General features: G+C 41.3%; 2 protein-coding genes across 5 annotated transcripts; both read left to right on the forward strand.

Moving 5' to 3' along the window:
- The first annotated feature begins 1,498 nt into the window (after nt 1-1,498).
- On the forward strand, nt 1,499-12,137 carry arnt (aryl hydrocarbon receptor nuclear translocator). 4 transcript variants are annotated; one of them, XM_053887963.1, is made up of 20 exons: nt 1,499-1,824; nt 2,301-2,394; nt 2,474-2,512; nt 2,603-2,653; nt 4,423-4,636; nt 4,886-5,099; nt 5,173-5,275; nt 5,353-5,418; nt 6,222-6,307; nt 6,432-6,508; nt 6,800-6,934; nt 7,018-7,092; nt 7,817-7,968; nt 8,254-8,376; nt 8,740-8,830; nt 8,903-9,090; nt 9,241-9,433; nt 9,631-9,805; nt 9,882-10,018; nt 10,820-12,137. In XM_053887963.1, the coding sequence occupies exons 1-20, from the start codon at nt 1,788-1,790 to the stop codon at nt 10,901-10,903; spliced, it is 2,334 nt and encodes a 777-aa protein (XP_053743938.1). In that variant the 5' UTR covers nt 1,499-1,787; the 3' UTR covers nt 10,904-12,137. The 4 variants fall into 4 exon arrangements, with proteins under 4 accessions (XP_053743938.1, XP_053743937.1, XP_053743941.1 ...); XM_053887962.1 differs by having other exon boundaries at nt 9,238-9,433; nt 10,820-12,129; XM_053887966.1 differs by lacking the exon at nt 8,254-8,376 and having other exon boundaries at nt 10,820-12,126.
- Nucleotides 12,138-12,384: 247 nt separating this feature from the next.
- Nucleotides 12,385-14,086, forward strand: LOC128772005 (cortexin domain-containing 1 protein-like). Its single transcript, XM_053887967.1, has one exon. It carries the CDS (start codon nt 13,055-13,057, stop codon nt 13,238-13,240), a length of 186 nt encoding a protein of 61 aa, XP_053743942.1. The 5' UTR covers nt 12,385-13,054; the 3' UTR covers nt 13,241-14,086.
- Nucleotides 14,087-17,249: the final 3,163 nt, after the last annotated feature.

Genomic DNA, 17,249 nt, shown 5'->3' on the forward strand with positions numbered 1-17,249 from the left:
TATGATATTTACATATATAAAATAACCTTGACAGTTCTTTATGGGTAAATAAATCTATGTGTCATAGGAGGAGACACACCTGGTGACACTGGATGATCTGTCCAAGAGGTAGTGTGTAGATTGAAAATAGAATTGGACCTAAAATGGAACCTTGAGACACACCACTGGTAAATTTGGCTGTGGATGAAGGATGAAAACAAGTTTATTGTTATGACGTCAGTCTAGCTAGACGTTCAGTTAAATTTCACAACCACATCATGTGATATTTCAGCAAAAATATAGATACAATATTGCGCAATCAATATTGTATTGTATCGAGTGTATCGATATTTTCTTACACCCCTACTGAACGTGTCAGAGATGTGACTGGAACCATTTACGAGCAGTGTCTTCGATATCCTTATAAGGAACATCTGCATGGTGTTCTGACACTCACCTCTAAATTTACCTCTGGAAGATATTTTAGAAATGTTAGTGAGTCAGTATCCTCAATTTATACTATACTATACCATAAAAATGAAGGTCACCATTCATGTCACTAATAAAAGGACTCTGCGTGATGCTACTAAACTCATATAAATTAATGATATAAATTGGCACAAAAATATATTTCTGTAAATTTTAAAGAAGAGAAATTCTAAAAACTAAGAGTGTCTCGTCGGTGCTAAATATTGTTTTGAAAGATGAAAATGTGTTTACCTGTGAGGAGGAGAAACATTGGTTTGCCAGTGAGGAGCCATAGAATGACAAAGATGGCAGCCACGACTGCAATCTCACTCCCTGAACACTCAAAGAGGACCATTTGACAGACTTCATTACGGGTGTTGTAGTGAACCACTCACGCACAATGAAGGAGCTTTTTCAAAGGTTCGTCGGCATCTTTTTTGATGAATAAAACTGTAAAGTTTATGTTGTCCACAAAAGGGAGGACATCTCGACTCTCATTCTTCTAAAGTTCAAGATTTAAGATCTTATTTTCATCTGTAGGAGGCGGTGGGTTTTATTTATATATTGCAAACTTAAAGGTTTTAAATTGCAAACATTTTAAATTCGATTTTGACATGAACCTGAACATGAATGAAGTGTTGTGTTATTTTACAGTGTTTTCCATATTTTTTATTTTTATGAAATTATTATTATATGAAGGAGTCAATACGTCAACACGAATGTCACATCTTTAAAGTGACAGCTATGTGCCCAAATGACGAAAAATCGAAAAATCGTCTCGCATTGTTTGGATGAATTTAACGAATCTCAACTATACAGTTTAGATGGGACCGCCCACCGAATTACAGTGGAAAGTGAAAGAGAAAATAAAATTTAAAAAAAAGTGACAAAAAGTGGAAAATACTTAATAAAAAAGCGTTATAGAAAGATACAAACAGTTCTTCGGGAACTTACTATTTACGATGTTCGAGCAACACTCGGGTTTCCTCACGTCTGACGTCATTCGAATATGCTTTCGTGACGTCCAATAGGAAGTGAAAACACAACATCGGCGACAGCTCGCGCTGTGTTCGCCTGGAACGCCATCTTAAACAGAAAGGGGGTTTAAACCGGGACAGCACGGGGAAGGGAGCCAAAGGACACCCCCTTTTGCATTCTCCCATTTCACTCGACTCTTGGATATCTGTGGACTATGACAGACTAGAGCGTTGTGTTCACATAGCGCTGAACAGCGGGGCTCAGAAGTGGATTCGGAAGGGAACTCGTTAGCTTGTAGCTAGCTAACAAGGGGGAGGGGCGGGGGGTTGAAAGTGCTTCTCCCCCCCCCAAGTAGTTTGTTTATGTTGTTTCTTTCGGATATGTCCTCGTCCAGCCAAGGTAAAGTGTTTTAACTTGTCTACTGTTTTGTCTCTGCACCGAGACTAGTGCAGCGTAGCCTAGATGCGGGGGGGTTGCACGCGTAGACGAGGTGGATACTTTCCTAAACATAGCGTGACAACAGCGGCTAATTTAGCTCAGCAGCTAATGCCTCAGTGAGGCTAGCGGGTTGCATAAGTTATAGCCCGCTAGCACGACACTCAACTGCTTCGATATACGCACATCCTGTCAATCGATGTTCTCTGCTAGTAGAATACATATTGTTGTCGTGCATTGTTGACAACAACGCAGTGATTAGCTTAACAAAAATCCGATGACTAGGTCGACGGATCATCGAATGTGGCGTGTTGATCTAATTTAATTTGGTGCGTTACCCTTTGACCAATATTAAAGTAAAAGTTATTGTATTTTAGCTTTGGGTGTGACGCGATTGGACTTCATTTTATTCGTTGTCATGTCCCCTCTGTTATTAATAGACCCACCAGATCCTAATCTGGGTATGGGAGCAACTGGTACCCAAGCAAGTGGCGTGGCTGTTGTACCAAAGGGGACCAACAAAAGACGAGCTGCGTAAGTGTGAAGGGAACTTCAAGAAGCAACATTTCTCTTAATGGACTTGTCACTCAACTCATCTAATTTCAAATTCTAGCCCGGACTTTGATGATGATGAAGGAAACAAGTTGTTCAGGTATGTTTGACCTTTTCAATGTGTATACTAGATGCTGAACTAAATCCGGTGATTCTGTCCCTCAACTTTTTCAATTCTGTCTTTCGATAGATGTGATGATGAAAGTGGAGGTTCGAATAATGACAAAGAGCGATTTGCCAGGTACGATGATGATTTCATGGGAAATAATATACTCTTCAAAAAATAAACTCTTCAAGCCTCCGCATTCCAATTCAAAATATGGCCTAGATCAGGGCTCACCAACCTTCTTGAAATGGCGAGCAACTACAGTGGTACCTCGGTTTTCGAACGTCCTGGACTTCGAACAGAAATTTAGATTTTTTTGCTTCTGATTTCGAACGAAAATCCAGAACTCGAACGCCCCCGAAAAAAGCCGGAAAAGACATAATGCGCGCGGACCAATCACCTGACCTTGGACGCGCTTTGTTATTGTGTATAACGCAGCCTCTGTGTGCAGACGTGACCCATTCGCTACATTTACTGACTGTTTTTTCTTCATATTGAGGTGTAAAACCTTTCCTGTCTCCGCACTGGACCGTGGTAGAGTGTCACAGGGGAGGTGCTCGCTCTTGACACCCCCGAGGCTGGAGCATGCACTCCAGGACTTGATGTCCTGTTGTTGGCTGGAGCTTGGACAGGGATGAGGCGAGTCTGGGACAGAGCGTTACTTGGTTTATGACTTTGTCACAGCCAAACTGCACAGAAGCACACATTCAGAGCTGGACACGCACCGGGCACCTCTTCACTTCTGGAGAGACGTCACTCACTGGGCAACCCCTCCCACATGCAGCAGACACTCTACATTCACGCCTACAAAAGCCGGTTTTAAGGCTTGGAACGCATTATTTCTTTTTCCATTCATTGTAATGGGAAAAATCGATTCAGATTTCGAACAAAACGCTTCTCGAACGGCCGTCTGGAACGGGTTGTGGTCGAGAACTGAGGTACCACTGTATTTGATAATGACCCAAATGTCTACCTTCAGTTCCAAACACACTTTGAGAAAAGCTGGCTTTTATGGTGTGGCTTTGATAATGCATCATTGGCGTCCAAGAAATAATTCTCTTAAAACACAGATTAGATTATGTTCGTGATTGTCACAATTATTAACAAAATAGGGAGAAAAACTACATGTCAAGGATGTTGCATCTAATTTACTGTTTAAATAAATGCTTAGAATAGGCGCACAAGCTACTCTTTTGGTCTCTGTGGGTTCACTCGTGCTCACAGACACTTGTGTTGTTGACCCCTGTACTAGCTTTTTCCCCCCTATTTTAAATCAGTGTTTAGGGTTTTGTTTTAGTGGGATGGCTTTATTTCCAGGTTTTTGGAAGAAGATCAGACTTTTGCCGATAAGGAAAAACTAGCAAGGTATGGCCTGTACCGATGTGCAAGGCTTCCACTTCTGCTTTTAACTGCATCAATATTTTGTGCACTGATCGGATACTATCCTGCCTGGCTGGGACCCCAACACATTGTGAATTTGACAGAACCCAAATACTGGTGTACTTAGCCACACCCTGCATCTGTTTTGGCATTAGTCTCAATGTCATGTTTCTATATCAAAGGTTGCTTCTCTGAATTCTCCACCCAGGTATATGTCACTAACGTCTGCACTGTTCGAAATATAAGTATCACTTTGGTTGACCTGTCTTCTTATCTTCTTGTTATTGCTGCTCTTGGTTTTTTCTATAGCCTTTCTCTTCCTTTTTCATTGATCATGATCTCCTGCTTCCATTATTATCCATATTTTCATCATATTTTCAACTGTTCTTGAAGAAATGGCATTCTGGAAAATAAAATCTAATCTCTAAACTATATTCTATTTTGTCCCCCTGTCCACCTGCTTCCCCTGCTTGGATTATCCCCATCCTCCTTTTTGGCTCCACTTCCCTCTTTACTGTCATCAGGGAGAACCACAGTGAGATAGAGAGACGGCGGAGAAACAAAATGACTGCATACATTACAGAACTATCAGATATGGTGCCTACTTGTAGTGCACTGGCACGAAAACCAGACAAACTAACCATTCTGCGAATGGCTGTTTCGCATATGAAGTCTCTGAGAGGAAGTGGAATCCCGACTGTTGATGGCTCATACAAACCCTCCTTCCTAACAGATCAGGTATGAATAAAAATTTGATTTTCCTGTTTTTGGATTTTCCTCTTTCCTTTTCCAAATCAAAGGCACAAGTGTTATTAAAGTATTGATTTCCTCCTATAATGATGTGCAGAACACATTTATGTTCAGACGACCCTTTTCTGGGTGAAATTATCATTTTCAGAAAGGCAGTTTGTAAAATTATTATGGATGCCGAGTTGTCATTATAGACCTTACACAGTATTTAAATTGCCTTTTTACCCATGACTGTAGGAGCTGAAACATCTCATCCTGGAAGCGGCTGATGGCTTCCTGTTTGTCGTGTCTTGTGAGACCGGTCGCATCGTTTATGTCTCAGACTCTCTGATTCCTGTGCTGAACCAGTCTCAGTCCGATTGGCTGGGTTCTTCCCTTTACGATCAGCTTCATCCGGATGACACAGAAAAGTTAAGAGAACAGCTCTCAACTGCAGAGAACAACAGCACAGGTAATACGTTGCACTGTGGATTGTAAGTTTGTTTATTAATAAAGTAAGAATTTGTTACTGTTGCTTTTCATAGGGAGAATGTTGGACCTGAAGACGGGAACAGTGAAGAAGGAAAGCCAGCAATCCTCAGCCAGAATGACAATGGGTGCTCGGCGATCTTTCATCTGCAGAATGAGGTCTGGAATGCTGTTTATCTTTTTGCTGCGTCCAATTCTTTTGGCATCATTTTGTTAAGGTGTTGTGATTTCTCCAGGTGTGGTTCATGTCCTGTGGAACCTTTGTCCATGAACAGACTGAACTTTCTAAGAAACAGGAACAGGTAATATTCCTGGTACTGTTTATATTCAAGTAGCGGGGTTGGGTGGTAGCATTGTAAATGAAGGGGAACATCCTCACTACCAAATGCTCAATTTTATTATAAATTTATAAATCTTGTCGACTAGTGTTGATCCCCTGCTGTTTTGTCACCAGCCCTCTGGGCAGTGAGTGACCCAGGTAGTTTGAGCTGTGTGCCAGAATTTTGTCAGCGGTCTTGCTGAGTTCATTTCAGCAACATGGCACATTTTTGTGTTTGGGAAAACTGGTCGATTTGAAGCAAATGTTGTTCAGCTCTGCATGTTGTTTGATAGGCTTATTTGATGTGTGTCTCCTATTAACTGCACATTGGCCGCACAACAAAAACGAAAACTTTCCTGATCTCATGTTTATATTGTTTAAATTGCAATTTTGATCAGAAATTTATAAATTGTTAGTCCTGTGTCATGTGGTGTTTTTGTTGTATTATTTTATTTTATTGCCCAGTTCAAGGGAATTATTACTGCATGTTTTCCAATATTAAATGGGCTCAGATCTATTGTGGTTTGACACAAATATGAAAGAGTCAGTATAATGAATATGGAAAAAATATGTGACATCCAATAATATTCCTGAGGTTGTAGTGTAAAATTATATCCATATTGGAGATATCAGGATTTGAAAAGATATGTGCATTCTCCACTGTGCTAGTGAGGTAGAAGGAAAGGAGACCAGTGATATTGAGGACATTCCTCAATTTCAAAAAGAAAGCTCAATCTTTGCCCGTACACAGTTTCTATTTCCTGACTCTGCTTTTATTTTATCAAGAAACGGATTGGGAGTGGCAAAGGAAGGGGAGCCCCAGTATGTAGTGGTCCACTGTACAGGATACATAAAGTCTTGGCCGCCTGCAGGTAAATGAACTTCAGTAGCGGAAAGTAAAGTTGTTTAAATTTGGATACTGATTTCTTCTAGTCATATGAGGAATGATAAATATCATGCTTGTTTGCCATGTAAACGGTGTCCCATGTGTTTTAGGAGTGTCGCTGTCAGAAAGTGAAGCAGAAAACACTCAGGGGAGTCGCTACTGTCTAGTTGCCATTGGAAGATTGCAGGTATGAATAACCTGCATTTTGTCAAGCAGTCATGCTGTACCGGCTCATTCATGATTTGATGAAAACCATTGCAGCCCACTTTTAAGTCTTAGCTCCACTTAGGGAAGTCAGGATGCTGGCAGCAGTGTGTGATCTGAGTGGTCGGCTGACTGACTTCTAATACAAAATGACTTCATTAAGTGTTAGCGATTCACTTCAATCGAAAATGACCATCTTGCTCGTATATCCATAAACTGCTGCCAGTTGTGGGGGAATGTAATTGCCTTTTTGATAGCCTTTTTTGCTTCCTAGGTGACATGTTGCCCTGGTGATACAGACATAAACAGCATCAGTGTCCCAGTGGAATTCATCTCACGCCATAATTGCCAGGGTATCTTCACTTTTGTTGATCATCGCTGTGTTGCTGCTGTTAGCTACCAGCCTCAGGTAAACGTCTTTTGTAAACAATACTTGTGTATGACAATTTGCTGTTCTTTGTCTTTCTTTTTTTGATGATTTTTTTTCTTCAGGAACTGCTGGGCAAGAATATTCTTGAACTTGCTCATCCAGAAGACCAAGGTTTATTGCGAGACAGCTTCCAACAGGTGCATGTCTATTAATGTATTATATCTAACTTAAAATGAAATGCACCTCTTTGCTTTGTAAGGTACTGCCATTTTATGAGAAGCATGAGGGATAAATTAGTGGAATCGCTTTCTCATTCTTAGTCAGAGATGGGTGTTGTTTGAATTTGAACAATTCAGATTCCAAATTATTCTCATACTCCCAACTTTCTGGCACAGATCAGATCCTGCTATGAGCTTAACTAAACTTATGGCCTGTAATTTTTTTGTATAAATCATTGTCGATCCTTGTTAAATCAGTTTAAATGAAGGGATCATGTTTTGACACTCATAGATTAACACATTCTGCGCTGCCAACCGGCTTTCCGTATTCTTTTTTCATTAAACATTACAAAACGAATTGGAGCTCAAGATACGTGTTGTTCAAACAGTTTCCCTTATGTACTCCAGAGCAGTCTGTCTGCTGATTTTACACGCACAGAACTGAGCAGTCTCTGTCTATGATTCCTGCTATGCAGAGACACTGTGTCTCTTTAATCACTCCTGCAGAAGAAGAACACATGTGCGCTGGGTGTGGAAGAAACTAGAATGCATTGCTTATGAATGCATTCTGGGGCTCTGCAGAAAAGAGGCCAAGATCTGATATCCCTCTAAAATGGCTTTGTTGTCGTCCTCATCTTTGCACATACTGTACGTTTAGTGTTTACGCTTCATTTAAAAAAATCTTTGTTGAACTTGTTCACAGGTGGTGAAGCTGAAAGGCCAGGTTCTGTCTGTGATGTTCCGCTTCCGCTCCAAATCAAAGGAATGGATTTGGATGAGAACAAGCTCTTTCACATTCCAGAACCCATTTTCAGAAGAGATTGAATACATCATTTGCACCAATGTTAATGTCAAGTGAGTCGAACCTTGTTTATGGTTTTGAATAACTTCATACCATCTGATGTCACAATTAGCGCTTGACCCTTTCTCAGAAGGATTTACACTTATAGAGGTGGCATCTGGACCTTTAAAAAAAATAAATAAATCAAAAGAATAAAGAAAATATTTACCATGACCTGCCGCCACTGCCCCTTCTAGTCACCAACAAGCTTGCTAAGTCAGTGCCTTTAAACAAACCCACCAATGAACATTGTCTCCTGCACCTCTTCCCTAAAACCCCCTGTGATTGTGGGGTGATAGAAACTCCACTCCGGACAGCCTCACTCCCATCTCCTCACCAGGGGGTTCACTTCCTTCCTCTCTGAGTCAGAGCAGTCCAATTGGCCCTCCTGTGGTGCTGAGCCCAGGGCAAGGGCCTCCAAGGTGAGACCAGGTCTGCGCCGAATATCCTGCTTCATTGGAGACCGTGGGCTGCTTTATGTGGGAGGCTTTCTATCAAACCTGTTGTGTTTTTGTTTGTTTTTTTCAAACCTTCTTCCCCCTATTTTTCAGTTGTCTAACACCAGACCTGCAGTCTGGGCGGCGTTACATTTCATGTGTATCTATGCAGCTGACTTCCATTTCAGTTGAAGTGTGTATTCTCTTTGACCCCTTTCTCCCTTTGTGTTGCCATGGTGACTGGTGGTGGGTCTAGGGCCAGCAGGTGCTGAAAGTTTGACAAAGGCGAGCGTGTTTATGGATTTTCATTAAACAGAACTACAATCATCACTTAATCCATTTTTCCAGGCAATTGCAGCAGCAACAGCAGCAGGCAGAGCTGGAAGGAACTGGGGCGAGAGACGGACACTATGAGCCAGGACCAATCTCCCTGCCACAGGTGAACTCCTTTCAGTTCAGCATCAGTTGTTAACTCTTGTAGCTTTTTAATTAACGCGACTGTTTTCATTAGATGCCAGTGCAGCCAATTCAAGCGGTTGTGCAGGACCACAGCAAGAATCTGGAAAAAAACGACATCTATCCGCCTCTCTTCCAAGGCCCTGACCAGACGAAGGTGATACCTTCCACATCCACCCCCTCTGCCCAGATCTATCCTCACGCCAACAACTTCACAGCCGGACGCTCCACTGATGTATATAGGTGGGCAAAGATCCCTTTTTTTCAGCTTTTCTCTAGTGTTACATTTCCGGACCACCTTTAATAGATGCAGCGTAGTGTATCTATTGCCATTGGTTCCGTTTCTAGTTTTGTGCATTTTTGTGGACTCATTACCTTAACTTTTCTTAGCAGGCCACTTGGCATGCCACAGATGACACAGCAAACCCACTCAGCAGGGCAGATGCTTTCTCAGATGTCGCGCCAGAATGGAACTCCTCTGTCGGGAGCTCCCACCAATACCAACAGTCCCCTTCATGGAGTGTCATCCGGGGGTTGGGCAGGTCCTGGAGCAGTACAAGGAAGTCGCCAACAGTTCACTAATCAGGTAACAGAACATTTTTTTTTTTATTTACATGCAGGCTTTTGTGATATCCAAATTATATGAACATGAGCACGTTTTATTATGCTATGCAAGTACAATTATATTAACAATAGACTAAACATCTTCAAAAAATGTGGTTGGAACCTTATAATGGTGCTACTCTTACTCTTTGTTGAGTCTCATAAGTATTCTGTTGGCAGGTTCCTCCTCAGGCTGCAAAGAGCATGTCACCACAGTTTCCAAACATGGGGGGCTTCGGAGGTGGTTCTTCCAATTCTTTTGCCCAGATGCCTACAGGTGCTGCACCCAGCCAGACTGCCGGTGCAAACTATCCTCCCATGAACACTCGTGCCACTCTCAACACCAATGGTTATGGTATGTTCAGTTCATTAATGTAAGCACTCGTGTCCTGTGAATATAGAGTTGACAAAATGTGTTTCCTCTGTACCAGATGGTTCTCACTCTGGCGCTCAGTTCCCTTCTCGTGCAGCAGAGGCAGTGTGGCCTCCGTGGCAGGGACAGCAGCACCCACAGAACAACGCAGAACAGCATCCACACGCTCAGGGCAACCAGCAAGATATGTTCCCTGTGAGTATCTACTATCTCGACTAGTCACTGACTATCTTAACGACAAGTCAGCATATGAGGTGTAACGGTTGATGAACACAGCAACTTGTTAAGGCGCTGAATATTATCCTGAAATTGTGCAAAATTTGACTATAGTTTGGCTATATACTTTTCTCCTACTCGATTTTGACTAGGCGTGACAACAATGGATTATTTAGATTTAACTGCAGCTACTTCCATCATTAAACTTTAAGGGTTAAATTGTGTGAGTGATAGGGCAACAGATGCAACAGAGCTGAGGGCGATACTGTTGCTGGATCCAGAGTGCGTTGTACAACTAATGTCACAGTGTTTCTACGGTGAGCGGAGCGTAGCTTGACAATGTGCTGCATGGGGGGCATTAATCCGGTGTCTGTGTCCTCTGAGATCCATTGTTTTAGTTGGCACCAGTTTACTTCACAGCCGGCGCTGGGAGGATCCGGCATATACTTGGATTCAAGTTCATATATGATTCTGGTTTAAAATATACTGTAAAACTCAGATATAAAACTTTTTGACTGGGCTCAGTGTTTAGAATGTTCCTCAAGTTCCCTGTGATTCTTGGAGGGAGACATGACTGAATCAAGCAGCTTACACAGTTAACCTCGAACCTGCGCCCAGGTACATGGACTGAGTTTATCAGACAGACTTCGGCTAAAATGATAGTGTTCACAACTCCACCTGGTTGTTGTTTACTCACTATCTCACTGATTTGTCGCCATAATATGCAGCAACATTTCGCTCTTATGGAACATATTAATGAACTGCTTTTTTTCTCTCTAGGACGTTTTGTCTATGCTGGACCAGCCTTCTAATTTTAACAGCGATGACTTTGAGATTCCCATCTACCCTTCGTTCAACGAGTAACTTTCCAGGCCAGGCCTTCCCTGAGAGTTTCACTGTTCTGCTCCAGTTCAATCACTTTTTCCTGCTCGGAGAGTGGCACTCTTCCTTTGCTTTGCACGGCTTAACTCGCACTGCCATACACTGAGAAGGAAGCACTTCTGTTTCGACTTTCTTCTGACTCAAAAGACTATTCCAGACGTTGTGAAGACAAATCACTAGCTAGCACTACCCAAAGTTTAGAACGCAGAGCCACAATCAAATGGACCTCACAGAAACAATGTAAAAACAATCTTAGGAAGTGGACCTAATCACACAGAAAGAGAAAAAGGCCTTTTATTTTTGTATCTTCCTGGTTTCACTCAGGCATTATGATAGCGTATTTTGTTGTTCTATTGTGAGCATGTAGATGAATCACTCTTGTTGGTTTAAACTCTCAGGAAAGTTAATCAGCTGTTGCACGCACAATACTGTGTCTGTCCTCACTTGGTGTCCTCATCGTGTCTCTGCATGCAAGCACTACTTTCACGGAGCGCTTCTACTTTATGTTGTGAGTCCTGCACACGGTGGCTTCACCTAAAACTTCAATTGTTGTATTCGCTCACAAATGCAATGTGCATTCACGTAACTTGCTTTGTCTCTTCTCTGCCAGCCTGCATCACTGATTTGTTTCCCTTCCTTTTTGTGGAAGAAATCATGCAGCAATATTTAACAAGCAGTAATTGTCTTTTTAAAGCCATTCTTTCATTGTTTCTCTAGATATTTTTAAATGCAAATGCTCAATAATGAGGATTGATTGATTTATTATGTTTCCCATGTGTTGTGATTCCCCCTCCCTCCCCCACACAGATGCTCTTTTAACTTGTGGGTCTGTGTTTTATGAACTGGTTTGATCAGGGTATTAAGGATGAAAATGGAAATAGGTCAGACTGAATCCATTTGAAAAAGAATGTTTAAACAATGTGGAGAATGATTACATTTAAGCGTTCTTGTCAGCAATATACTTTGTATCATAGGAAATCTCAACTTTGAGGAATGGAAGATTTCTCAAATGTTGGCTTTAGTTTCACTGCCGCCCTTTTTTGATTCATACTCAAGTCGTCTTGTGATAAATGTATACTTTTCCAATTTTTACAAATGGTATCTCAGTGGTTGTGTCGATTAGTGTTGGAAAACCTCTGGTTGCTCTCGATCCAGGTTTTTTTTAAGATGTGAACTTTTATCACTCAGTAAAACACAAATATATTAAGATACTGTATATGTTTATGAAATGGTTGGTTTTGTAATAAATTGATATATTGTCATTCTTTTGGTTGTCTTGAAGCTGTAGCATTTTTTTTATTTTATCCTTAATCACATGAACATTTATGCTCGCCCCCTGTCGTAGGTGTTTGAGCAAGGCACTTCGCTGATCACACTCATGCAAGAGTCATGGCTGTTTTCGGTTACTTCCAAGCCTGAGTTCACTTCCGTGGCACAGTTTTATGTTCTTCACTCGAAACAGAAACCAACTTTGCTTGACCGGTATCTGTTTTCTTTCTTCATTCTATCATCCGGTGAAGGTGCGGAGAGGTGTTTCTTGTTCCTGTTCCTGTGTTCACACCACAATAGTGAATAGAAACAGAAATGTGAACAGCTGCTTTTAACGTGAAGTCGCTCTTGTGGCATCAGAATACAAGCAATCTGCATATTTTTGGCCAGGATCAGTTTGCAAGCCTCTTAAGTGGATTGCTGCTTGGCGTCATATCCTCTTTCTCTTCCAGAACATTTTTGACCATTTGCCACCCCAAAAATCTCCTCAAAATGACACACTATAAACTATATTCAAAATCTTTTTTTGAATGTCTTGTCATAAAGAAGTACAACTCTGCTGTCCAGGTGTCTCCTCTTGTGAGGCGCCATTCTCCTGAAGTGACCAGAGAGATGCCCGGGGTGTTCTAATCTCAGGAACAGCCTGTTACCAAAAACCTTGTTAACTATTGATGAGGGACACAGGTGCCAAACAGGGCTGTCCACATACCTATCTGATGTTGAGGGCGATGAGCATGAGTGGACTCACACCTATAGGCAAGGCTGAAATGGATTTTGGGTTTCAGAAAAGTTGACTCAGAGGATGCTTGCAACATAAGGACAGAATCCCAACTCACACAGGACTACCTTGCATTCTGAGTCAACATGGATCCACCAAAGCTCCCGGTCACCAGGTTGGATGTGGATGTGGATCTCGGCTTTGTGCTTTTCTTCTTCACCCTCCTCTGTTTCTTCTTGCTGGTGACTATTGTGCGCTGTGCTCAAATGGTGCTGGACCCGTACAGCGCCGTATCGGTCTCCACCTACCAGGAGGAGCAAACTGAGGAATGAAGGTGACTGTTCATCATGATGCCCTTGTGTCACTCAAACACTAAGTTTCTATCTGCAGAAGTAGAACTAATGCATAATGGTTGAAGCTGAAATGACACTGGTGATGTCTTGAAGGGGTCACCTCAATGAACCATTGAAGGTGAAATTCTTCGATGAAAGTAGCGCACAGATGTTTCAAATTTTCAATTATGGGAGATTGAAACACGTTCATTGTAATATATTCGTGCAAGTTTGTTGTTATAAAGCCAAGGCCTTGGCCTCCGTGACAAGTGTGGAAAAGCATGTAAATGTATCTTCGCACAAAATGTGCTCACAAAAGATTTCATGACGAATTGAAGATGAAAACACTCAGCATTAGGTGCAAGAGTGAGCATTTACAGATGTTTAACACAGGGAAAGGATATTCGCACAACTTGGACATGCAGTATAATGCAGATGTTCTTCAACAGTATTTTATTTTTCCTGAAATTTTATTATTGCATGTAGAACAAATAACCGCAGTGAAGTTGGTTGGATTGACAGACATCCGCTCCAGGACGAACGCCGCCAGCCGCCGTTCCCTCCCCGACTAGTGCTCGCTGATCGCGGACTGAATATTTGTCAAGTAGCGCTAACGCTGCTTAACACGGTCGGTTAGGGACGGTCAACAAATGTCTCGTCTTCGTAGATTTTCCTCAATAGCTTCCAGGAAAAGCGTCCATCAGGGTCCAAAGGTTTGAATATTCAGGGACACGAGACACATCTGTCACAGACATTTATGTTGCCATATTGAACGTAATATTTCTAATATTAATATTTTGCTAATATATTTTTAATATTACCTCAATAGCTTCCACGAAAAGCTGCCATCAGGGTCCAAAGGTGTTGTGAATATTCAGGTGACATGAGACACATCTGTCACAGACATTTATGTTACCATATTACTCTTAATTAATTAATTATGATATAACTTTTTGATATGGTTTATCAATTGCTGCTTGGTCATCTGACCAAATGATTTCTCTGACTCCCCTTTAGTAATTTTGCAGAACAAAAGCTTTAACTTTTTATTATGTTTATTGGAAAATAGAGAATGAATTAATTCATGTTTATTTCAATCCTGTTACATTCCAAACAGATGTGTGTTACAAACATACAGATGTATTATTTTACATGTTACATGACAATATTATAAGCATTAGATCACTTGGATTCTTCTTGGATACATTGCATACAATACTGTTAACATTTTTCTTCCATGATTCAGAGATTGAAAAAGAGCAGAGTGACGAACACTTCTTATAACGTCTTCCCAATATTCCCACTTAACCTGTTTTTGGGTCCATGGTTGTATGTAGTTGTTGGGTTTTGTTGTTTGTCTATGTGTGCTTAAGCATATCCATCCTTTTGAGGTCAAATTGTGGGGAAAACACCCACTTGTGAGGTGCTGGGGGGGAGGCTGGGGAAAGCATTATGTCAAAGACAAGACTCCACAAAGATAGTGCCACAAACGTGTGTGTGTGTTTATGAATTTTTTTTTTTTGCGTGTGTATTTGTCTGTGTCTGTGTATTTATTCCATTGTGTGTGGTTTGTTTTTGTCCTCTGTGCGTTGCTAACCTTCAGTCTCTTTGGATTTCTAAAGTCTCTTCTCCACAGTAATCTTGCACTCTCTGTGTCAGATACATTTCCTTGAAAGCCCTCATGTTGTGTAGGTTTTTCATGTCCTTTGGTACCTGAGTTCCACATTTTCACTTTCACCACTGCAGTGTACACCTGTCTCAGTGTGGTCCTATGATATGGTTGGTAGGAATTCCCTCTTCATCTCTGCTCCTCCTCATCAGGAGTTAGTTTTTGGAGATGGTCTTTGTAAATAGCAGTCTGTTTCAGGCTCTGAACATGACTGACATTGTTTATCTCTCCACGAGCTCAGGAAATTACAGAATTCTTGCTTTTGTATGTGCTGTGCATTTGTATGTGCTGTGTAATCTGCCTTAGACATTATTCTAACAGCCTTCTTCTGAAGCAGAAGCTGTGGTCTGGTGGTATTTTGGTCAGTATGTCAGAGTACAGTACAGTGTTGGCAACGCTCTTTTATTCAAGTTATATCAGCATTTGTTCATTATAAACAGCTGTCTGGAAATTTGGATTCTGCTGTTTGTGTGCTGTTTGGACACGAGTTGCTTGTCTATACTGAAACCCATGATTTCCACCTCTGATACCATCCATCTATCATCAGTTAACCAGTGCTTTTGTCCTGTTCAGGGTTGCGGGTAATGCTGAGGTCTATCCCAGCAGTCATTGGGCGAGAGGCAGGAATCCACCCTGGACAGGTTGCCAGTCCATCACAGTTCACCTCTGATACTTACTAATATTTTCTCATTAATTGTAAATTGTCACGTCTCCATCCACAATTCGATCAGAAAAGATCATTTAGCATTTAGGGCATTTTTTTTCCCTACATTTAGGGAGTCTATTTGTGTCATGCAAAAATGTAATTTTCTTCATTTGCTTGTCCATGTTCTCAATATATGTTTTTCGATCCCCTTCACTATTGATGATGTGTATTGATGATTTATTGACAATTTGGGTCCCAGAACTGAGCCTTAAGGCACTTCCATTTCTCTCTTTCTGGTTTAACATTCTTGAGCTCCACGTCCTGCTGCCTCCTGCTCAGGTAGCCTTTATTTTTTTGAGAACAGTGTGTCATGGTCAATAGTGTCAAATGCTTTTTTTTTTTATTTTTTTTTTTTTATTCATGATATATTCCAATCGTATCATTCCTTTTTTTTTCAACTGCTGCTCCAATGTAATCCATTAGACTCTTCATTGCGATGAGGGTTGATCTCCTGCACCTAAATCCAAACTGTCTATCATCCAGTACATTTTTTTTCAGTTTTTGTTTTTTTTGTTTGTTTTTTTGTCACTTTCTTTTGCGGGGGGATTAACTTTGTAACCTTTGTTCTTTCCATAAACGTTACTACTGCAGTGGTAAGCGTGTATGACCCCAAAATAATGTTCTTTTTTTGCATTAGTGGTTTCATTTCATATTTTTTGTTGGTCGAAAACCGGAATAATATGAAAAACTGCAGTGAATTCACTAAAAAACTTGCTCTTGCTCTGGGGAAGGTGGGGCTTCATGCAAGTGCGATCAAACAACGGCATCACCCACTACAACGTCAGGAGCACATGGAATATTATTTACGTGAAGACCAATTAACACTCTTCAACTGTGAAAGTGGGGCATTTTAGTGGGGCGTTCATATACTGTATATATATAGGTCCTTTTGATAGGTCCTTTTGCTGTTCATTTCGATACAAACGCTGGATTTAACATTTTGAGGGAACATCTGAAGAATGCCACACCAGTGACCCTCTATCTCGATGCTACTGGTGGTGTTGTTCAGAAAATTCCAGATGCCGAAATATTATATTACACCCTGGTTTTACCAAGTGACAGAAAGAACAAGCCTCCTTTACCAGTAGCTAAAATAACATTGAACAAACACTCAATTCCTACCATTTCACTCTGGTTGATGGAGTTCAGGAGGAAGCTTGGCTAAAATCACAACTCGAAAAATATCAAGGGTTGAGACCGATGACAGCTGGGCACTCATGAACAGTGTATTGTTGGCAATGAACAAAGAGGACAAGTGGAATTACCTCAGCAGGGCCAATGATATAGCATGCAGAAGAGTTCAACTCACCCAGAACTTCACTGTGCTGCAGTGTGGGGCTGTGGTTTTCCTTGGTCCAAAACTGTATACTCCAAAAGAAAAAGTGCTTACGGCCAGCAGAATTTGCCTCCAAGTTGTTTTCCTCAATTCAAGGGAGATATGTAGAACATATCATGCAAAACAATCTGCCTCTGGACATTCTGCACCTCCACCCCCACAGCATCAGTTCAAAGAGGCCAAATGATGACCATCAAGAACAGTGGAGCAAAGAGACAGCTCTGCCGGACAGTGAGAGTCTACATCAAAATATTTTACTGTCCATGACTTTCTCTGTTCACTTGCATTCGGTATATAT

Source organism: Synchiropus splendidus, chromosome 15 (assembly GCF_027744825.2).
Source record: "Synchiropus splendidus isolate RoL2022-P1 chromosome 15, RoL_Sspl_1.0, whole genome shotgun sequence".
In the NCBI taxonomy this organism is placed as follows: Eukaryota; Metazoa; Chordata; class Actinopteri; order Syngnathiformes; family Callionymidae; genus Synchiropus; species Synchiropus splendidus.